This window comes from Dreissena polymorpha, chromosome 3 (assembly GCF_020536995.1).
Source record: "Dreissena polymorpha isolate Duluth1 chromosome 3, UMN_Dpol_1.0, whole genome shotgun sequence".
In the NCBI taxonomy this organism is placed as follows: Eukaryota; Metazoa; Mollusca; class Bivalvia; order Myida; family Dreissenidae; genus Dreissena; species Dreissena polymorpha.
The window spans coordinates 51,220,930-51,245,699 of record NC_068357.1 but is presented as its reverse complement, the minus strand read 5'-3'; the positions used below and the strand labels follow the sequence as shown (position 1 = coordinate 51,245,699).

Sequence of the window (24,770 nt, the reverse complement as noted above, 5' to 3'; positions counted from 1 at the left end):
GACAGTTCAAATGCTATATGCCACCCTACCGGGGGCATAAAAAAGCTAATTGGTAAACTTGGCTCAAAAGTAGAGAAACCATTCAAAATCCACCATCTATGTTACTGGTTAGTGATTGTCTCATTTTCTCTAGACCAGTATCAGGGCTCAACATTAATGGTTGTCCTATTGCCCCTGGCAAGTTAAAGTTGGGTCCGGGCAAGTGATTTTATAATCTAGTTGTCCGCCCGGGCAAGTGCAAAATAGAACAATGAGCATTTAATTTAGACTTTAATTAGACTTAAATTGCTGTAATCATTTTGTTAAATGTGCAAATATAAAAAAAGGTTTTGTGGTGTATCATTTTGATTTTTATGAAAAAATAAGAGCTTTACAGTTAATGTGATATTTCATGTTTGGACAAGTGGCTTTATGTTCTGGGCAAGTAGATTTTCTAAGTACTTGCCCGGCAGGGCAAGTTGGTTTTTAGGTTAATGTTGAGCCCTGAGTATAACCCCAAAAATCTAAACCCCTGATAGAATCAAGGATAGATGAGTTAAGAGCATGATCGGGAAATACTTTAAGTGCCTCCTACAGTCTACAGTTTAATGTATGTCAGGGACTCGCACACACAAACCTGGCAGTGTGCTAATCAACTAATCAGTATTTAAATCAGCACAATTTCAAAATTCCACAACACAAACATGGGTCTTTGATTTAAGGTCAAATTTCAAAAGGCAAACATGGCTGAAAATAATTCATCATTTCAAATTAAAATCTAATTATTTAAGTTCAATTTCTAATAAGTATCATTTTGATTTCTTCGTGATTTGTTTTAACTTCCTTTGTCATGGTATAGTGAAAATAAAGACCTAACAAGAGCACCGCATAACGGGTGCCACGCTCGGCTGCGAAAGCTTGTCAGAATTATTTTTTTTAAAGCCACAGTGACCTTGACCTTTGACCTAGTGACCCAACAAGAGATGTGTTTGTCAGAAACACAATACCCCCTACTGCACCGCATTGAAATAAAATTTCTATTTATCATTTGGCAGGTATAGAAATCATCTCCCTTTAAAGGTTATTACTTCCCTTGAATTTTGTCCAACCCAACCGGGGAGGGGGGGGAGGGAGGGTCTCACAGTCAATTATGACCATGTCAGACATCACTGACAACCAAGGCCTGTGGTTTAAAAGAGATCATAGCCAGAGTTGATCATGTATCTATGGACATAAGTCCACAGGTATGTAATGAACATCAAAGAAATTATAATTATATCATTTAAAAACAAGATGCGTTTGTGAAACACAATGTCCCCCTATATGACGTTTGACCTTGGAGGATCACCTTGACCTTGTGAAGGATGACCTTGACCTTGACCTTTTACCACTCAAAATGTGCAGCTCCATGAGATACACATGCATGCCAAATATCAAGTTGCTATCTTCAAAATTGCAAAAGTATTCATAAAATAAGCGATTTGGGCCACATATATTTGACCTCTGACCTTGAAGGATGACGTTGACCTTGACCTTTCACCACTCAAAATGTGAAGCTCCATGAGATACAGATGCATGCCAAATATCAAGTTGCTATCTTCAATATTGCAAAAGTATTCATAAAATAAGCGATTTGGGCCACATATATTTGACCTCTGACCTTGAAGGATGACGTTGACCGTGACCTTTCACCACTCAAAATGTGAAGCTCCATGAGATACACATGCATGCCAAATATGAAGTTGCTATCTTCAATATTGCAAAAGTTATTGCAAAATGTTAAAGTTGGGCCAAACAGACCAACAGACCAACAGACAGACAGGGCAAAAACAATATGTCCCCCACTACTATAGTGGGGGACATAAAAAACTTTGACAAATCAATCATTTGGGTTATAAATAATCAAAATAATGAATCTGTACAGTAACTGTGAAAAGAACTTCAATTCTTGGTAAGGAAATATATAATATGAGATTTATATTGATATAAATTACTTCCCTTGACAATAATTGTCTGTAACAAATCTCTAGTTTTAGTAGCAAATAATTAAAAGCCACTACCGTTACTGTAGATTCACCACTCAAAATGTGCAGCTTCATGAGATACACATGCATGCCAAATATATAAAGTGGCTATGTTCAATATGAATAATTTTCTCCCTTTTTTTACCGTAGACCGAAAAGGATGACCTTGACCTTTTACCACAATGTGTTTGTCAGAAACACAATGCCGCCTACTGCGCCGCTTTGATTTATTAAAAAAAATATATACGTGGGCAGGTCAGATAACTTTGTCCATTTAAAGCTTATTACTTCCCTTGACTTTGCACCCTAGACCTTGAAGGATGATGTTCATGTTGAAATTGTTCCACTCTAAATGTGCAGCTCAATGAGATACACATGCATGCCAAATATCAAGGTGCTATCTTCAATATTTAAAAAGTTATGGCCAATGTTAAGGTTTAAGCACAACGCCTACGGCGAACGACGAGCTGGCTATGACAATAGCTTGAGTTTTCTCCTAAAACAGCCTCGCTAAAAATCATGTTAAATGTTTTTTTCTGGTCCAAATAAATTGACTTTCAGAACTACACATGTATACAACATGCATGCATACAATATTCAATGTAGTCAGAGTAGTTTTCTGTGGTTAAATTTTAAGAAACTTTTTTGTGAAATGTATCTACATTATTTTGTAAATGTATCTTGTGTAATTTCTTGAATAACAGGTCATCATTTTCACGGAGTTGTACAGGAAAATCATAAATCATGTCAAATAAAGTCACTAATGTCTTATTATGTCAACTCCCACCGCGAAGCACACTTGTACACTTGTACTACACTTCACTTCATTGACTGCTGAAGTAATGCAAACAAGGCAAGCCTTGTACGAAATGGTACAACCGTTTAACAGCAAACACCACACATGGTTTATAAAACACTAATTACATCTTCATTGATTTATGACAAATCTTTGGCCAAATAAGACCCAATAACACTACTATTTAACAAGCAAATTTGTTGAATTGATATTCCCCGCCAATAATTCTTTGTTTATAGATGGGTGCAAACCCCATTGATAAATAATATAATCCTTAAAGGAAAATTAAGTGTAGGGTTATAGTGTGTACGTATTGCATTCCCTCATTGATATCTATACACCTATGAAGTTTTATGTTGATATTTTGTGACGTATCTGAGATAAAGCCCTGAAAAGTAACATCAAACAAAATCAACAAAGGACAATAACTACATTTTTGTAATATTTAATAGGGATGGCAAAGTTATTTGAATATTCGAATATTCAATTGAATGGTCAGTATTCCAAAAACAGAATTGATATTCGCTTTTTTTTTCAAACGTGATGACCTGCTAGCCGCTTACTAACTGGCACCCAAAATCACTTAGGGATTAACATGTTTGATGTGAAGTTCTTCCTGTCAAACTGATAACACAGCCCGTATCATCGTTGATTGCGCAATGCAATATACACACTCTAAGAAAGGCCCCAAACTGTTGTTTGTCATTAGGCTGCCAATTATCTGCTTCAATTGACTGGCAAATAATAATTAAGTTTCTGTGATCACAGTATGGACAGTCATTAAAATGTGTGAATTGCTCAAATTGCGCAATGCAATATACACACTGTAAGAAAGGGCCCGAACTGTTGTTTGTCAATTAGGTGCCAATTAAGGGCTTCAATTGACTGGTGAATAATAATTTAGTTTCTGTAACAGTTTGAAAAGGCATTAAAGTATGTGAATTACTCAAATTTAACAAAGGATATAAATTCAAAAAGTAAATTTTGGTAGAAAACTTTAGAACAATTATTTTTGATTAGGGATCATAATTTAAATCTGAAAATTCCACCAGCCCCTTCGGAAGTATGGAAATACAATGTCATGTACTTTAAACAATCTGTGGATAGGACGACACTGAAGCATAAATAGCATGAAAAAGGCGCTGTCACCACCGAGGGCTTTGTGATGCACTTTGCATGACTTATTGATATATTTCTTTTTATTAACGTACATGAAATCGTTATTTTAAAATTTCAAATAAAAAGAAAATTCTATGACATTATGTTTTTCCTTATATTTGTTCTTGAATATTTGGTGTACTTTGCATGCCTTTAGATAGCTATGAAGTAGTGTAGATGACTGTAGAAAGTAATACAAACAAGAGCTGTCTCCATAGGATGACATATGCCCCTGAAAAACGCTTTGATAGTTATGTAAAAAAGCTAAATAACAGAACAAATTATTGAAACCTAAATGCCGACCCTAACTTTAAGACCATGGCCACATGGGTCAAGTTTTGTGTATGTCTGGAAAGGTCTTTTCCATATACACATGCATAACCTTGAAGTTATGAGCATTTTTCGAAACCTTAACGTAAATTTCGAAACCTAAACACGGACCCTCAGTTCAAGGTCAAGGTGGAAGGGCCCTTAGGGGTCAAAATTTTTGTGCATATGGAAAGCCTTGTCCATATACACATGCATACCAAATATGAAGGTTACATCTGAATCGACAGAGAAGTTATGGGCATTTTTCCAAACCTAAATGCAGATTTCGAAACCTAAACCCGGACCCTAAGTTCAAGGTCAAGGTGAAAGGAGTCAAAATTTGTGTGCGTATGGAAAGACCTTGTCCAAATACACATGCATACCAAATAGGAAGGTTACATCTGAAGCGACATAGAATTTATGAGCATTTTTCAAAAACTAAACGCAGATTTCGAAACCTAAACGCAGACCCTTAGTTTAAGGTCAAGGGGGTCAAAATTTGTATGCGTATGGAAATGCCTTGTCCATATACACATGCATACCAAATATGAAGGTTACATCTGAAGCGACATAAAAGTTATGAGCATTTTTCTTAAAAGTGTGACAGACAGAAGGACAGTGCGATCACTATGCCCACCTTCTGGGGCATAAAAATTGAAAAATTAACATGCATAAGGATATAGCTACCTATTTACCTACATTGTATAGCACCCTATAATCTTACAGATTGAAGGGGCCGTTGTCGAAACAACAAAAAGTCGGTAACGGCACATATGAACTGTGTCCCATTTGTTATTAACAATAAAATAAAATGTTGGAATAAAGTATGCAAACATTTATTTGTTTGTGTTTGTGCACTTCTACATTGGCAGCTTATGTTGGACTGGTAAAGGTATTTGGACATTTTGCAGGCAATCCGTAGGTGGCAACAGGGACTTCTTAAGTGTTTTCCAGTTTGGTCCAGGTTTTTAGCGCATTCATTGTTCATAACATTCACGCCTGTGTAACGCGACAAACAATAACCCAACTTGTCCAACATAATAGATTAACAGTTTTACGTCAATACTGACATGTCTCAACAACTGTTTCCCATGCGCCACAAAGTTTTATTCAGCATTCAAATTTAAAGCTCATGCTTTTCCCAAGGAAGAATGACATGATGTACATGAATTCTTATTTTCTCACGTTTTACACAAAATGCACGCAGACTGTTAATCTATTGCTAGAAAATTACAAAATTGTCAGAAAAGTATAGTGATATGCAACCCATGCTCCTAATCATAATGACGCTTCCTATTTTGAATGCTTACCGGTAATTAAGCTTTCCAATGCCCTGGATTATATGATTGTGCAGTAGTAAAATGGCGGCCATTTTTGGTCAAAGTTGGTGGTGTTATTGTCATTAAATATTTTTTTCTCCATTTTTGCATTAATAAAACAGCCAGCGCTATACATGGGAGCGCGCTATACATGGGAAAATTCGGTAACATAAAACAAGATCATTTAAGGCCATTTGTGACCTTTGAACTCAAATTGTGACATTGACCTTGGAGATATCGACATAATTCTTTCGCATGACACACCGACCAATGATTGTGAACAAACGTACCGAGTAATTTTAAAATCTCACAATGAATGACATGGTTATGTCCCAGACAAGATCATTTATGGCAATTTTAGAACTCAAGTGTGACCATGACCTTGAAGATATCAACCTAATTCTTTCGCGTGACACACCGTCCAATTATGGTGAACAAATGTGCCAAATGATTTTAAAATCTCACAATTAATGACATATTTATGGCCCGGACAAGCTCATTTATGGCCAGTTTTGACCTTTGAACTAAAAGTGTGACCTTGGAGACATCGATGTAATTATTTTTTGCGAAACACCGTCCAATGATGGTGAACAAATGTGCCAAATGGTTTTTAAATCTCACGATGAACGACAAAGTTATGGCCCGGACAAGCATTTGACCTTTGAACTCCAAGTGTGACCTTGACGTTGGAGATATCGAGTTATTGACGTACTTCTTTTGCGTGACACACAGTCCTTTGATGGTGAACAAATATACCATGTCATTTTAAAATCTAACGATAAATGACATAGTTATTGTCCGGACAAACATTGGTTTTAAATGCACCATTACAATGACTACGTAACCTAGTTTTTGACCCGGCATGACCCATATTCAAAATTGACCTAGACATCATCTAGATACGTCTTCTGACCAAGTTTGGTGAAGATCTGATGACATTTTGGGACAGACAGTCAGACCAACAAAGTGACTCCTATATAGGCCCCATTACCAATGGTAATTGGGGTATAATTAATATTTGTATTTGCTTAAAATTGTTACAATGTAAGTAAATACACTGCAACGCCGATATTTTTGCGGACCGGTATATCGCGCTGTCCAATACATGTATATCGCACTTTGGCTATGGCTCCCAAAAATCCGACGAGCATGATCACTAAATGACATGTCTTAATCTGAGAATTCGCTGACTTAAGCGAAAAACCGGTTCTAGATAGTATGAACACCCTTTATTTCCCTGCTTACTATGGCACGCAGTGAAGCGTGAAAAACAATTGATTGGTGACAGTGTTGCTACACACAGCTGGGGTTGTTTTTAACACTTAAAAAATAACCAATTAGTGTCATTGCAAAGGTAACAATGGCAGTTTACTGGCATATAAATCGTTAAATTTCGGTACTGGTCATGAATTTCTTTGTCCTGATAAAAAGCGCGCGAAAATTGGTGTGGGTGTATTTATATGTAAATAAAAATTTGTAGCGGGTACAACATTGAGATAATTTAATTTCCATAAAAAGTTTCGTTGTAAATTTCAACTAAAGTACCGCGTTATCTCGCGAATTATGTGGTATTGACATTTCCTCTTAAAAAAATATAATTTAAACACGCTGCATCGTTACCGTTATGCTGTTTCAGTTCCTTCATTAGTAACTATTTATATGCATAAATTCAAATCTATGCACAATTATATTTTATGCATTTTTTACGGCAAGAATTCTTCTTTTTAGCTGATTCGCGAGCTATCGTACATGAAAATATAATATAATTTACATTTTGGGTTTTATGATAAATACAGATATGTATGTAGTTATGAAAATGTTTATTGTAGAATTGGTTTGCAATTATTACTATACAAATATGTAGCAGCGCTGTATATAAAATGAAAATATTGGGGAAATTTGAAAAATTAACCGCAATACAATTAAGTAAGACATTTCTCGAGTTATATCGCGCGCCAGATATATCGCCCTTGCGATCTTTGCAGTCTTGGCATTAATTTTTTTTAGGCATTAGCCCAGCCGGGCTACCAGTTTGGAAATTTCACTAGCCCGAATCAATTTCAACTAGCCCGAAATAAAAGTTATAAGCATTACAGATTATACTTTGTAGTGATCAGACGTGTTTTGGGGGAGCGGGCTAAATTTAGGATATCAAAACATTGGATTAACCAAATAACGTATATTTTATATCATAAGAAAGTGAATTTAACGAGCATTATTGTGACATAAAATGTAAATATAATGACTGGTAGAAATAGAAGAGAAAAGAAGAAAAGGAGGGAAAGTGATTCGGATTCAAGTGAAAATAAACGAACAAATATTCAAAAAACGCCTGAGGGATTAAATTCAATTAGCCAGGTTCTCAGCGAGGCGAGTGCAGTTTTGTATGACGAGGGGATTAACGTTTCAATCAGCAACCGATTCGAGCAACTTGATAACGTGAGCGATACTTACCCTGATCCAGTCATAACTATGGCAGGGCGTTCGAGCCATGACGAACCCACAAACTCGGACATTGTAGCAATGCTGGGGAGAATCGATTTAAAACTTATGGATATGGATAAAAGTTTGAAGCGTATTGAGTCACTCGAGATAAAAGTGGATAACTTTGACAAGGAGCTGAAAAAGGTATGGTTACACCTCGACAAGTTTACGAATGAGATCAGTGATAAAGAAAACAGAGTTGAACATAAGGTGGACTCAGTAGATATAGAGTTAGAGGGTGCCAGGAGAAGGATAGCAGATCTTGAACGGGATAAGGATAAGCTCAAAGAAGACATGAATTATGTGCAGTCCCAAAGCATGAGGAACAATTTAATTTTCGGAAATATACCGGAAGTGCAAGACGAAACACCTGCTAAGACAGAGCAAATAGTGCAAGAATTTATTGTGAGTAATCTCAAGGTGACAAAGGAAGAAGTGGACGGTATGCGGTTCGAGAGGGTGCACAGAATGGGCCAGAAGCAAAATCAATCAGCAGGGCAGGGTCCCACCCGGGAAGCAAATAACCAGCGCCACCGCAGCATTGTGTGCAAATTTTGTTTTTTCGGCGATAGGGAGAAGGTTCGTGGTAACAGCAAGAACTTAAAAGGTTCACAGTTCTATGTCACAGAACAATTCCCACAGGAAGTTGCGGCAAAGAGGAGGCAATTATTTAAGAGGGTCAAGGAGGAGAAACAGGCCGGACGAAGAGCTTGGGTGTCTTACGACACTCTGTACATTGAGGGTAGACCAGTAAAAGACGCGTAGGGCGGGCCGGATGGGCTAAATTGTTTAGTTTGGAATTGCAATGGTTTAAGTACTTCCAAGAGAGAGGACCCACATTTTATTTCATTTATAACAAAGTATGATGTAATAAAACTGAAGCTTGGACTGGTAAAAATAGCAAAATCGATCTTTCAGGATATCACTGTCATAATTTGTATAGAAAATATAGACACAGGAATGCTAAACGAAACAGTGGTGGAATTGTAATTTATGTGCGTGATAGCATCAAGGACGGAATATCGATTGTAAAAAATACACATGACACAATTATATGGTTTAAGTTGGATAAGCACTTCTTTAATAATGACAACGACATATATTTTTCTGCAGTTTATATGTGGAGTGACAATTCACCTATTGCTAATTTGTTTGATGCAGACTTATTTACGATTCTTGAAGAGGATATTAACCATTATCAATCATTAGGCATAGTCATGATAGCTGGAGATTTTAATGCTAGAACTGCTTGTAAATCAGACGGTATCATTTGTGATTTATATATACCTGATATTGATTCTGAAGACTATATAATTGACACTCCATTACAAAGATATTCGATGGACAGCGGTAATAACTCTTACGGGAATAAGTTGTTAGATATGTGTAAAGGTACCGGTTTAAGGATTGCAAATGGCCGACTAGGATCAGACTTTGGACTAGGTAAATATACATGTTTTAATAGGAATGGATCTAGCGTGATCGACTACTTAATTCTTAGTGAGACTAGTTTTAAGGTTGTTCAAAATTTCTCTGTTAATGACTTCATGAACTTCAGTGATCATGCCCCATTGTCATTTGATATTGTTTGTAATAGGCATGTTGTTAAAGAAGATCCTTATACAATTGAACGTTTAAAGTGGAGTGATGAAGAAAAAAATACGTTTCGCGAGGGACTGATAAGTAAAATGGCAGATTTTGACAATGTAGTTGATAATGCTGATGAACACTGCGATAATAAGGCTGATTATATGGTAAATAGGTTTACGGAAATTATACGTAAGGTGGCAGATACATTATTCGTTAAGCACACTGTAAAGTACCCACAGTTTCAAAAATGTGTCATATCTGACTCAGATAAATGGTTCGACCATGACTGTAGAGAGGCTAAGCTTTTGTAATAAAAATGCCCTATATGTGTATAATAATTCGCATAGTGATATAGATAGAGTTGAACTATGTAGATTAAAATGTCTGTATAAAACCATTGTTTTAAAAAAACGCAGAGCTTTTAAATTCAAACGTTGTAAGGAATTTGAAAATTTGAAACATAGTAGACCAAAAGATTTTTGGAAATATTTTCGGTCACAAAAAACAAATAATAACGATAGTAATATACATCTTGAAGATTTCAAGAACCCTTTTGAACAAATTTTGCTGACATAAACCAGGCTTCAAATGTTGAAGCTGAGGATTTTAATAGTAATTACGATTTTAATGATTTTTCGAATACATTTGGAGAGCTAGATAATCCAATCACATATGACGAAGTTTGTAAAGCTATTAAATTAATTAAAACAAGGAAATCGCCAGGTACAGATAAATTATTAAATGAATATTTCATAGAAGCTTGTGATATTTTAGCTGGTCATATTACAGTAATATTCAATTTTATTTTGAACACGGGAAATTTCCCAATTGCATGGACCAAGGGTATTATTGTTCCGTTACATAAAAAGGGCGACAAGTCTGATATAAAAAATTATAGAGGTATAACACTATTAAGTAATTTTGCTAAGTTGTTTACATGTGTACTAAACCAACGTATATCAAAATGGTGCGAAGAAAATAACACCATTTCAGATGCACAATTTGGATTCAGAAAGGGTAGATCGACAGTAGACGCAGTATTTGTACTGCACTAAATTATTGAAAATTATGTTAATTCAAAATAAACGTTTGTATTGCTGTTTCGTGGACATGAAGCGTTGTTTTGATTCGATTTATCTCAATGCCCTATGGTTAAAATTGTATAAAGCTAACGTGGATGGTAAAGTGTTGCGTATAATACGCAGCATGTATCAATCTGTTAAGTCATGTGTTAGACATTGCGAAAACTATTCTGATTACTTTAATATAGCAGTTGGCTTGAGGCAAGGGGAGATAATCTCCCCGATCTTGTTTTCTCTTTTCGTAGAAGATATAGAAATGTATTTGCAAAATAGAAATAGCAAAGGTATAGTTATACAGGATATGTGTTTGATTCTTTTGTTATTCGCAGATGATATGGTTGTTATTGGTGAAACCCCAGAAGATTTACAATTGTCAATAGATCATTTGCATAATTACTGTGAAACATGGGGATTAGAAGTGAACACTGCGAAGACAAAAGTTGTAGTATTTCGCAAACGAGGTGGTTTAAAACATAATGAAAAATGGATATATGCTGATGAATACTTGGATGTTGTTAATGACTTCAACTATTTAGGTGTTACATTGAACTACACGGGTAATTTTAATCTTAATTCTCAGACGTTATATGGTAAAGGCTTAAAAGCATTGAATAATTTATTGTCAAATCTGAAAAAATACGAATGTAAACCAAGAGTAGCACTGCAGTTATTTGATGCTTTTGTTTCTCCTATTATTACGTATGGGTGTGAAGTATGGGGGTTTACCAAATCATCACAGTTAGAAAGGCTGCATTTACAATTTTGCAAAGCTACGCTTGGTGTTAGACAATCTACAGCTAATGTAGCTGTATACGGTGAACTGGGTAGATACCCATTGTATATAAACCGAAATGTACGTATTATAAAATACTGGTTAAAGTTAAAGGATAGTGATAACATTATTACCAAGTCAGTTGTTAAAGATGCTTTGTGCGATGTTAGTATAAATAGAACGAATTGGTTTAGTAAAGTTAAGAACCTTCTTACACGTTACGGTTTTTACTATGTTTGGTGTAGTGACATACCTATAAATACTAACCAGTTTATTTGTACATTTCGGCAAAGGCTAATTGATGAATATTTGCAACAATGGCAAGAAAATGTTACAGATAGTGGAGTTTTAACTTTGTATAAAACACTTAACATGTCACATGGATTTGAATCTTATCTAGATCTCATTGTGTCGAGAGATCTCAGAGTTGTATTTACGAAATTACGTATATGTTCCCATAACTTGAGAATACACACTGGTAGATACGAAAAATTAGATAGACATTTACGTATTTGTCAAATCTGCTCTACCAATGAGATCGAGGACGAATTTCATTTGATGTTTAAATGTACAGCATATGCTCATTTAAGACCAATTTATTTAAAACATTATTATAGAAATAGACCTAGTATGTTTAAGTTGATACAACTGTTTAATACAAACAACAAATCAGAATTGTTTATGTTAAGTAAATATATATCTGAAGCTTTTAAAATTCGCAACGTAGCATTGACGGATTTATAACACTGGTCATTGTATACAAGACTCAAGACTATTTATTGAAAGAATACATTACAATAACAGCTAGTTATTTGATTATAAGCTATTTTCGTTCCAACAATACATATTTATTACCATATGAAATTAATCATTGTACCAAATAAGCATGAATATTGTTGTATATAAGTTAATCCTGTTAAATAGATTTGTTAAATAATGACCCATACTTCACTGTATAATCTTGTTGTATTAATTATTATATGTACGCATATATATATAACACAAACAAATGTAAAGTTTACGTGAATAAAAAAAAAAATATGTTCTATAATTCTTAACATTTGTAACTATGTTTGTATTGAACAAACATAGAACAATAAAGATTAAACAAGTCAACACTTGATTCTGTTTTATTCACAGTTAATGTCTGACAAAAAAATTAACACACGGTCTCCAGACATCTCCATTCCATCATGGTCATTGTCTGAGTCACCAACATCCAGGTCTGACATGTCAGGTATGCTCTTAAAGGAGGCCTGAAAACAAAAACAAAGTTATAACATGATATGAATTTTCCACTCAAATATCTGAAAAAAGTAAATGCAATGTCAAACTAGCAATACTAACTGTGCTGCTGTGCGTAAGAAGTAGAAAAAGAAGGTAACATTTTTGCCACACTTTCTGAGTCTTCTTAATCTAAAATGACATTTGTAGCAGAAGTTCCATTGCCTATGCAATATCTGTTTTGTCGCAGATTGTGCCAGCATCTAAAATGCTGTATGATAACACATTGGAATTTTAGTTTTTAATGTCAGAATTCGTTCCTTGACAGATTAATTTTATCTGTTAAAAACTATGCTTGTAAGTTAAAGCATGATATGTAATTGCATGTTGCTTTTGTACATTACGTATGAAATGCACTTACATGTACCAGCCAGTCAGTAATGCTGGCTCAGAATCAAAGTCCCCAATACAAAACGAAGCCATGACCGTTTTTTTTTCCGTAACGGTTGGAATTTTCATTTTATTGACTGTTCATAATTTATATTGCAACCTTCGTTGTCATTTTCCAGTTGATGTTTGTACGCTGCGCCCTCAAAATATCGCAGAAAAGACATTATAACAAATTTATCGCTGCGAGTTCTCCACCCAGTAATAATACTAGTTATAGCGTCTCGCGAGGTTGACTTACAGCAATGTTTAATAAGCGTCTAATCAATGATTGCTCAAGAGAAATACACTACGCGGCCCGCGATTTTTGCCTAAATCACCGATCACCGCGTTTGGGCCAAGGTGGCAAATTGCAGTGATTCACAGTGATAACACTCTACGGTGATTCGTGGTGATTCCGCCATGATTTCACTGCGACCATCTCGCGATAAAAATCAGCTGTTGAATCATCGCAAAACACCGCGAATCGCCGTGATTGGCGTTGACTACTATAGTTAAATTTCAACTTATTAACTAATGTCACTATTATTGACGATCACATTATATCGCGAAAATGTATTCCAATATGAAAGTAAACACCGTACTTGCTGAATGTCGAATCCTGATTTGCAAACAATATCTTTATTTGTTGAAATAACAATTGTACAGTACGGCTCACGCAAAACCAAAAGTTCGCGGCTACAGATTGTTTTGTTCTCGAAGTTTCTCCGCAGCCACAACGAGTATTCACTCCGAATCATGCCGAGGCACTCGGCGATAATTCACGGATATAAGAAACAGGAACAGATACTAACCTGATATTTTTACTTCTACGCGATTGTTTTAACATTTCGTCAGCTTCTCTGCATACTTCATACAATTACCATCGCATGTCATCTGTCAATGATTTTGTAGGTCAGTAACCATATCGAAGAAATTTACATAGTTTAATCTCGGAAACGAGACTTGCTTTAAACGCTGAAATAAACGATATATATTTGCATAAAATTTGCTTAAATACACAGACGACACAAATATAAAAAATGTCGACCATTTGAATAAAATCATGGTTTATTTGTAAAATGAATACTTTCACTTCGTCCCGATTTTCAGAAAATGACTTTTACATGTGCATCTAAATTTAAATTTACACATTGCTTCAGATGATGTACGCGTCTCCAATCCCGATTGGGCTGCTAGATCTATTTAATAAAATAGTAGCGTGTAAAATTCATTTGATGGAACAATAGTAAACGTTTGTCTTTACTATTTCTCGAGCAATGTTGAACGGCATATACTTTTGAAAATGGAAGCCGTGATCATTCGGAATTATCGTTATTTTAAACATTTCAAACATTGTTTGTTACACTTAAAATTAGGCGGTGAATCGTTTGATTTGGTGGCATTCTGTTTCATTTTGGACCTCGTGCAATATTTCAGATCATAATCTCTGTGCTTTATTTCTCGAACTTGTTAGTTTCTGACCACGTGTGCTACTGAAAGTAACCATCGGGCTGTGTATTATGGTCCGTGGAAGTTGCTAGGACCCGTGTTGATGATCCCTAAATGTTAGATAAGCATGTGCGCTATCGATTAAGTTGGTAAGTACAAAAGTTCTACTGAAAACCGCCGACTGCGTCTTTGTTTTATTATCCAATCAAGACCGAACATCCAATATCCTGTGTATTACCAGAAACAAACTTAAGTTAAGCACGTGTCGTCTGTCAAAACATTGATTGTATAGCTGTTAACATATTGAAGTAGCTCACACAGTTAATTCCAATATATGCTCTCGGAAACAGACTTGCATATAACATTTAAAATAACGATATTTATTTTCATAAGAATTGCTAATATATATATATATATATATATATATATATATATATAAGTTTGACAATTTCAAGCAACAGATATTGGTTTATTTCCACAATATTAACTCCCTTTCTCGATTCCCAGAAAAACTTAAATTAATTTGTTTATTGGTCGTTGAAGAATATTATGAACTGTACACGACATTTGTGTGTAGTCAGTATACAATGCAATAATAATTTCAATAACGAAGGAACTGAAACAGCGTAACAGTTACAATACAGCGTGTTATAATTATATTTTATGTGGAGGAAATGTCAATGCCAAGTATTTCGCGAGGTACCCCAGTAATTAAGTTGAAATTCACAACGAAACTTTTAATGGAAATTAAAATTAATGATATCAATATTTTACCCACTAAGAAATGTTTATTTACAAATAAATACACACACGCCAATTTTCGCGCGCTTTTTATCAGAACAAAGAAATTAATTTAATTCATTTGCACTATGTATTTGTGGCTAGAATTTGAAACCTAAAATAGCTGTACACGACGCTTGCAAACCGTGTCAGGTGATTTACGCATGTCCAATACAACTGATCTGATTGGGCGCTTATTTCATCAAATCTTTAAATAGAAACATATGCCGAAATTCATTTGATAATTTCGAACGTTTGTGTATGACATTCTTTGGGACTCTTATTGTCAATATTAACCACAATTCGCTTTTTTAATGGAAATCGGACATATGCGGGATTATCGAGTAATGGATAAAGACGGAAGAAGTTGCATGTATGTGATTGAGACAGTTGAAACGTATGTATCGGGGAATGGAGAGACTCGGAAAAATACGACAATTACATTACAATCAGTTATGAGTTTTCCATGGCTTCAAACTGTTAATTGCATAATCAAAAATGCAATTATCACTCATCAAGGTGTGGTATCATACAGCTAGGTGCGAACACTGTTTTGTTTTATAAACAGCATTTAAAAAGACAAAAAAAAAACTGTCAGGGACATGGGTGTGAAATACATGTTGACATTTTAAAATGGATACTCAATTATATCTGCCAACAATGCTAATAATCCCATATTGCTATAATCTCTGTGAAAATTATATATGTACATGTAACATAGGAAAATTGTTCTTCACCACGTTGACCGGGAACGCGGTGAATCGCGGTGAATCACCGCGGAGATTATATTTATCGCATTCGCAGTGATCATGCACGACCTAGCGTGATGAAACGCGCGAGATTGCGGTGATGTTTCACCCAAAATAAATAATGACCACCGCGTGTCGGTGATTTAGGCAAAAATCGCGGGCCGCGTAGTGTAACAAATGCAGTTTTGAATAAGCGTCTATATCAGACCTGTTTACCCTACCGATTGCTTCTCAGTAGTATGGAGGGCATCTCTCAGTAGTTTGGGGCTGTTGTCAGTAGTTTTAAACTTTTCAATCATTTTGAGCATTAAAACACGATGACTGGGTCACATATTAGTTTAACAGTACATAAAGCATTAGATGAATTTACTTGCTAATAATAAAATCTGTAAAGTGATTTTTTTTGCTTTGATTTGTTACAGCCTGTGCCATTTGGATTGGGAAAATTAGCACGATAAACCATGAAATTGGAAAAAATAGTGCGATAAACCATGAAATTGGGAGACATTAAGCATTATACATACGATTATAAGTAACAGAATTAAAATTGTTTTTAAGTGCATGTTTGACAGAATTTTAAATTATAAAGTGCTGCTTCAATGTCTTCTTACAATGAAGACAATATTTAGTTAATATCCATTCACATGCATATTAAACTTGCAATAATCTATAGATTCTTAAATACACCATTTGATCATAAGCTCTTTAAGAGTAGCTATTAATATAATTCAGTATTTTTTCGGCGTAAGCTGTATTAAGCCAGCTTTTCACCCTGACTTGACCTTTGTAAGTGTCCAATAAAATTCAAATAAAATTTCCCGCGGCTAGGTACGAATGAATACACTTCATTTATTCCATTGGCTGATTTGAGTATACCACCAGAACATTGGAAACATATCCGCGTCTTTGTAACACTGTTTTACTGTATGAAACAATTTTATCTCTAATGAAAAGGCTTAATAGATAGAACAGTTTTACACTCAATTCTCGACATCAATACAGTTTGTGCGTACACCTTTTATTTTCAGAGTATTACCAGCGCAAAAGCGTTTATACTTAAAAGGCTATGTTCTCATATTTAGTACTTACTTCCATATTCCTGTCAACATGTTAACATGTAAAAGTATAAAGAGCAGTGGAAGCGAGGCCTCACTTTAAAGAATTGCATTTCAACCCGCGAGGTTTCGGGTCAATTCGCGGACATTCAGAGTTTATATACAGGTCATCACCGGAGTTCGCGGTCAGTAAAATAATCGTTATATAATAAAGACGCTATCCGTGAACTAGGTGACCTGGAATTTTCTTTAGACCAGAAATATGTTAAAGAAGATATTCAGCAATATAATTATGGTATGTCAATAATAGATTCTTAATGTGTTTTCAAAAATACAATGATAAATATTATTTTTAATAAATTTAACAATAATTATTCCACCATATTGCCTAATGTACTAAAGTGATATTATGAGCATGTAACAGTTTATAGGTGTCTATCGCAACCGTTGATTATTTTTGATGTTTCTACTTCATATACACATATAGTAATTAATGCAGCATCAACATACTAAAACAATATACCAGAAAGAGAAAAATAATGCATTTGAATATCAACCGTACTTTCGTTTGACAACTGATCATGCGTTTACGAGTTGAACCTAAATTTAGTTTTAGTGCAGATTTGTTCATACGACACAAAGACACAATATTGATTTACGGATCATTTCGGCTTACAGGACTGGGTGGGTCACGTAAGAATATCGAATATAAAATATATTTTTATAAACAACTGGTAGCAAGGTGAGTTGCAGATAATTGATCAGTAACCACATTTTAACTAACTATTTTGACCTGTTAATTCTTTTCAGCTCAATTCAACAGTGCAAAATGCCCATAATATCACTTTAAGCATGAGCACGATGATTCTCGATACTGTTAATAATCGAATCAAATAGCAATGCCCGACAGACCACTAAAACAGGTTTGTTCTCGTGTGGCCGATTGACTCATATGTTTAAATTTCACTTCCATTCTTCTTTTGGTTTTCTGTTTTGTATCTATAGGTTTATGACCAGCAATATGTTATAATGTTAAATAAGCCGCAAAAACTCCCCGTAACATCCCGTACTGCGTGTGATGCAGCTAAGAACTGCACAGAAAAAGACATTCGCTATCCTTGATCTCATTCATTAAACTATTTACGCCGTATATCTTTTTTAAAGATATTTCTTGTTTAAATTAAATATCATAAGGAGAAAACATAAACAAATATTGACAAACATCCTTTAGTGTTCTTGTTGTGTTAATGATGTATTAAATCAGGGTTCGCCAAAACCGTCGGTCCGCCGGACCTGACCGGCAAATTTTTCTAAGGACCGACAAGTGATTTAAGATAATCGGTCCGACTGACCGACACAATCGGATGAAAAATGGTTTCAAAAAGTTCACTCAAAGTGTATAATATGCTATTGGATAAATAGAAGGCAAATGCTTTTTGTTCAACTTCTGTCAAAATCCTTTTTTTCTTACCTTCATTTTGATGTTTTGATGTTTAAAGTTGGATTAGAATTGACTATCACATGCGAGTTCAAAATCAACGGTCTTTGTTAAAAAAAGCAACCGAGTGCGTCCGCCATTTTATTTGTTCCATTTAATTTCTCCACAACAAAAACCGCATGAAAACTTGTTTCAACAGGCAATTGTGAGCATTTCTGTTAAATAGTTTCATTATTATATTGTTCTGGAAAGGATATATTTTAATTTACACACCAACAATTTCTGAAATCAAAATTAGATTATTCGCCCGATGTACTATATTTCGGATATTTTAAATTCGGACATAGGGATATTTATGTTTTGATTTGTTGTTGATAGTTTGTAGCAATATGTTTTGTGTTATTTCAGACAACAAGAATAGATGGTGGTAATTTTCATGGGCCTTTCTATCAAGAAATAGGTGTGAAAGACATTCATTTAATTGAACCTGGAAATCAACCACCTCAGCTAGTCTTATTTATAAGACGCGCAAAGAATCTAGAGATACTTTTTATATGGGCTAAATCAGGGGTTCCGCTGTCGATCACCATTGGCGCCAAATGGCGCTAAAATTTTAAATGTGGCTCCAATTTTTTAAAAGTGGCGAATTAAAAAAAATCGGTAAAATCCTATCCGAAAATGTACTGCGAGTCGAAAGCACGCGACCGAGCATTAGCGGCCAGCGTCTGTCAGTTGTAAATATTGATTTACGACGATGTAAGCGACCTACAGTGCAGAGTGCATTAGAAATCACCGAAGCGTGTTAGTGTTACAAACGGTGTTTTTACATGCTATTGTCAAGTTTTATGGGGGTTATTATCGGATTAACGGCTCCTTTATGATATTGAGCAATAAGTTAAGTAACACGGGGACAAACTGTCACGACGATCAATAATTATAATCATTATTAGGGCCGCTATTTCTTTGTTAAAATCAAAACCATGGGGCTGGCAAAAGCATATAAATTTTAATTACTCCACATCAACAAATAAAAACTTGTTTCAACAGGTATTTTTGAGCATTTCTGTTTAATAGATTCATTATTGTAATGTTCTGGGAAGGATATAAATTGATTAAGATAACAACAATTTCTGAATTAAATATAAAACATTGACTCGATGCACTATATTTCGGATATGTTAAATTCGGACATTTAAAGATAGGGACATTTATGTGTTGGTTTGATGTTGATAGTTTGTAAAAATATGTTTTATGTTATTTCAGGCAACTAGAATGGATTGTGGCAATTATATGGGCCTTTCTGTCAGGAAAAATGCGTGAACAACAGTCATTTAATTGAACCCGGAAATCATCCACCACTAACAGAAAACTTGCTAACAACAGAAGCTGATGTATATTATGTCCAAATGACCAAATATAACTGTTAAACAATTTGAAGTGAGATGCTTTATTTTCTGATTCCCTTTTAAATGATGAACATTGGTGTGATTTTATGTTTAAATAATTTCGAAACATTTATGCAGCATACTGTTTAATACATTGCTGTTAACATTATTATATTATTTTGGTTATCTGTGTTGTTTATCAAGTTGAAAAAAATGTTATTTATATACAAATAAAGCTTATTAATACTTATGAAGGTATGACTTATGAAGGTACTTATTGTTTTTTTATATGAAATAACATACTTTTTAAAGTGATAATATAGTCAATGAAATTAATGTAGTAAGGTTTCTTAAAATGATTGTTCTTATTAATAAGGTGGAATAACCGACAGTATTCACGCTGCGAAAAAGTGGCGACAACTTTTTTTGGGCCAGTGGAACCCCTGGCTAAATTCTTTGAAACTATTACCCATATAAAAAGTAGCTTAATATTTAAGAGCGTCAAAAATTTGGACTACCACGTCAGCTAAGAGAAAATAGGTGTTGTTTTAGAACTTGTGAAATCGGCTAATTAACAGAAATTGAAGTCATCCAATGAGTGTGAATGGGTGTGTGAGATTAAGTCAAACTTGATTGGATGTCACCCTAACTTTTCAAGAACACGGATCTGTAGAGCTGTGCAGGCTAAAAAACAGTTTGACAAAAAGAAGTCGAAAAAGAATACCTTTGGTTTATATGTGGTTTATTATTAACATATTAATTGTTTAATTATATCGACTTCGGACATGTTTTTATTGTATTTTAATGTGATCAAAACCTATAAACACTAAAAAGGTAATCTCTTTTGTAGTGTTTTGCTGTTATAGTTTAGTCGGACAGTGGGACTGACAGAAACTGATTCGGACTCAGGGGTTTTTTTTATGAAAAGGGGAAGACGCTGGACGCTGGGTTAAAGGGGAAAATCGAGCGCGAAAGAGACATATTTGGGGAAAAAATAAAAACTGTTCATTTCAATGTCTTTAACTCACCTACAGACTTCAGGTTTTTTTTAGAAAAAGAGGCATGTTTCTGACCTTTTTGTTCTTAAACACATAAACAAGTATGATATTAAAGTCAAAGTCCTAAAAAAGTTGCAGGTGTAGATCTAATAATGGGAAATGTTTTCAACTGGGGCCGGGGAACGATGTCAATACTATGATTTCAATTTCATGATGAATGGGTTGACGATCTAGATCTGCTACAGTATTGGCAGGGAAAGGTGCGGCAGCTGCCGATTGTCTACTTTTACTTTCACAATAATCCGACAGTATTAATCGATGTTGATTACATGTACCTCCGAATCCTGCTGGGTTTCAACGGTTTTTGATGATTCATTCTTAAAAAATGCGTCAACGCAATTAATTTTTTCCGAGTCCGAACGATTTATTTTGTTCGTGTATGAACACCAATTGTGAGACTTTTTTCTGTTTTAACGTTTTTATCTTGGCTTTCTCATAACCCGGATGAAAACTCGACTGGTTTCCGGTAATCAATTGACGAAACACCCTTCTCGCGCAAGACCGGAATCCAGTAAAATAGTCACATGATTAATACGATTAGTTGCCCGGTTTCCATGACGTAATTTAAGAGCTATATATAGAATCACTGGGATTCCCAGATTTGAGTGTTCGTCGGAAGAGAGAGAGAGCGAGAGCGTTGTACATGGTACAAATTGGATAAGTGTCGACTTCCCAAAAGAAAGAAAAACATTTCCTTGAGGGTAAAATATTATATTTTGGTGAAAAAATATATATATTTGGAGGGGAAATGGTATTTTTAGGGGAAAAATTCTGGTAGGGGAAGACGCCGAATATCGGCGTCACTTTCTTAGTAAAAAAAACCCCTGGGACTGACACAAATTTCAAGTCTGTCAGTCCGAATGACTGACAGATTTTTCAAGTTTTGGCGAACCCTGATTAAATGGAGTTAAAATAATATATTTTATTTGTTTACCTTTCAATATCTTGCACTTGACAGCCTCAGTTCAATGCTATTTCATTAAACTGTACAGCGTAACAAACATAATAAAGCAGAATATGCATATGAATCTGATTATACACAGATCCACTAACATATAAATCAAATCATGTTTGTCTCTTTCCATTTTCGAACGATACTCATCTTATTATAATAAATGCTTTAACTTTGTAAGTAGACTAAACTCCAATTTTCCAACACTCGTTTCCGTGATGCACATTCACTGTGCAGATTTCCGATAAATATTTTTTTTATATTTCAAACGTAGTATGTTGCGTTAATTGACACACGCATTACATTATTTCATAATGACCATATGATATCCGTTGTTAATTTAAATGGTATTTATTATTTTCGCCGTTAATCGCAATTTCTCGTCTGCTTGCCGCCATCTTGGACGTGTGTAAAAACAGGTGTGCTCAATCCCGATATATCGACTATCGTCGGTATTCTCCGCAATAGAGAGAGATGTGTATACTGGATAGCAACGTAAAATCGTATATATTCGGCTAAATTTGCGAACCAATATGCAAGTCAGTTGTCGTATGGTGACGACTCGACAAGCTCGATCAGCACTTGTTCCCCGGGAGGCTTGAATTTCAACATTTTTTACTACGCAAGCCCCAAAATGATTATGATTGATAAATTACCCGTTAAGACCGAAAATAAGCGAAAGTACGATATGTAGTCATTCAATGTACTGGAGCGTGCAACTTTAGGGCAATAAAGGTACTGGACAAACAATCACTACATTACATGAAAAGTATACACTCCAAACTACACGCAGTTCAGACTAAATACCATTTTTTAAGCCAACATATTTTACCTTTCTCGGAGGAAGTCCATAAGATCCTTCGAGGATGTTTGGCCATGTTTCATGTTATGATACAGTACATAGAATCCATTGTTCTTTCCTCCCTGCAAATATACAACAGACAATTTTGTCAAGAACCTATTTTAGGCTGGAGATAGAAGAGATAAAATAATATACAATTATATTGGTACATTCAAATCAGTGGGTTTTTTTTACCATTTTGGGAATGGAAAACTTCCTTTTGATTGGTAAATATTGCGTCCTTTTGACCAAATTGGGAAATTAATGTTATTGATTTTATGCTTACAAAAACTTAAACAAGAGCGCCGCATAACGGGTGCCACGCTTGGCCACCGGTGCAGTTTTGAATAAATGAAAGCTTGTCAGATTTTTTTTTTTAAGAGGTCACAGTGACCTTGACCTTTGACCTAGTGGCCCCAAAATGGGTGTGGTGTGTAGAACTCATCAAGGTACATCTACATATGAAGTTTCAAAGTTGTAGGTGGAAGCACTTTGATTTTAGAACCAATGTTAAGGTTTTAGCACGACGCAGACGGCGGACGCCTGACGACACGACGAGCTGGCTATGACAATACCTCGAGTTGTCTCCGAGCTAAAAAATTGATAATAAAAGTGATTTCAATATTATATTTTCTAAGGTTTAACTTAAAGAGCTGGATTTAAGGAAATGTCTACTTCATTGTGCTCATTTGAGAATTCAATGAAATGTTTACAGTTACAAGTGTGTAGTGAATTCAACGATAATTTGTTAAAACGCTTTACATGTCGAATAACTTTTTTGACAATACTAAGCAGGAAATGCACAATTTACACGAGGATTACACCTGGTTGCCATCATCAGTTTTTTAAGTAACTGACAATGATTTCATCAAGAGTCGGATTCTTGCAGTAGGTATAATAAAGTTAACAGACTTCACAAAACCATGCGCTTATGGCCATAACGTCGCGTGTCGTCTGCATGATTTTACTGCATGTTTTTCAATATGACATCAGATTTTGGGCTGTAATTAACATGGGTACAGACTAATATTGGACAGGTGCCACTTAGTGTATTTTCTGTACCCTGGGTACATTTCAGCACACTTATGAGTACCTGGGGTAATTTTAAGTAGTAAAAGAGCACACAATGATCAATCTAGCAAAATTATTAAACAGTGCAATTATATACAATATTAATTAATTTCACGATAATATTTCTAAACTCCCATGTGTTGACCGCAGTTGCAATAGAATGTCTAGCTGCATTTTGTAGGAACACACAATATTTTTTCGGAGAGCTTAGGAATACTAGTTTTTGACACATAAACAATCACTTCACTCTTTGCACGGTGGGTGGAGCAATTTCGCAAACGTCATTGGTTGTGTGGAAGCACTGATTTGAACATTTTATTTCGTTTCATTATTTAAAAAGCTAAATATTTACCCAAAAACTTTCCGCAAATGAAGTCATTTTGATGGCATACAGATACAAAACATTTCACATTGATATAAAATGGCGAGATATGAGATATTGTTTTGAACAAATGCGCATGACAAAAAACTACTTCCGGGTAAATCGCACCGCAAATCCCACCGGTGTTGGAGTAAAAGTTACACCGCATGTAGCAATCTCCACGCAGAGTTGTCGTTCCTTGCTCTCACATACAAAATGTGACCGTCGTGCAAGAGATTGCGCATGTAGCAGAGTTGTCGTTCGATGCTTACACGTAAAAGTCGTGCAAAAGATTGCGCATGTGTTATAATTTGAATAAATATGAAATAAGGCAAAGCCTCAAAGCGAGCTCGATTAATTTTTAGTAGAAAAAAAGAACAGAAAACTTAAAATAAAGATTTAAAATTTGAATTAAATTATTAAAGGCACTTCCTAGCAGAAAAACGTGGAATTCGTAAAGACTGG

The 24,770-nt window shown here is 35.0% G+C and overlaps 1 protein-coding gene across 7 annotated transcripts in view; it reads right to left on the bottom strand.

Moving 5' to 3' along the window:
- Positions 1-24,448, bottom strand: part of LOC127874133 (F-BAR domain only protein 2-like) — a 101,018-nt gene extending 76,570 nt beyond the window's left edge. For all 7 annotated transcript variants that reach the window (XM_052418309.1, XM_052418310.1, XM_052418314.1 and 4 more), the window contains exons 1-2: positions 24,297-24,448; positions 22,865-22,956 (exon numbers count right to left, since the gene is read on the bottom strand). In XM_052418309.1, the coding sequence (XP_052274269.1) occupies positions 22,865-22,956; positions 24,297-24,323 (119 nt within the window). In that variant the 5' untranslated portion in view covers positions 24,324-24,448. The remainder of the gene's footprint in view (positions 1-22,864; positions 22,957-24,296) is intronic.
- Between the last annotated feature and the right edge of the window lie 322 nt (positions 24,449-24,770).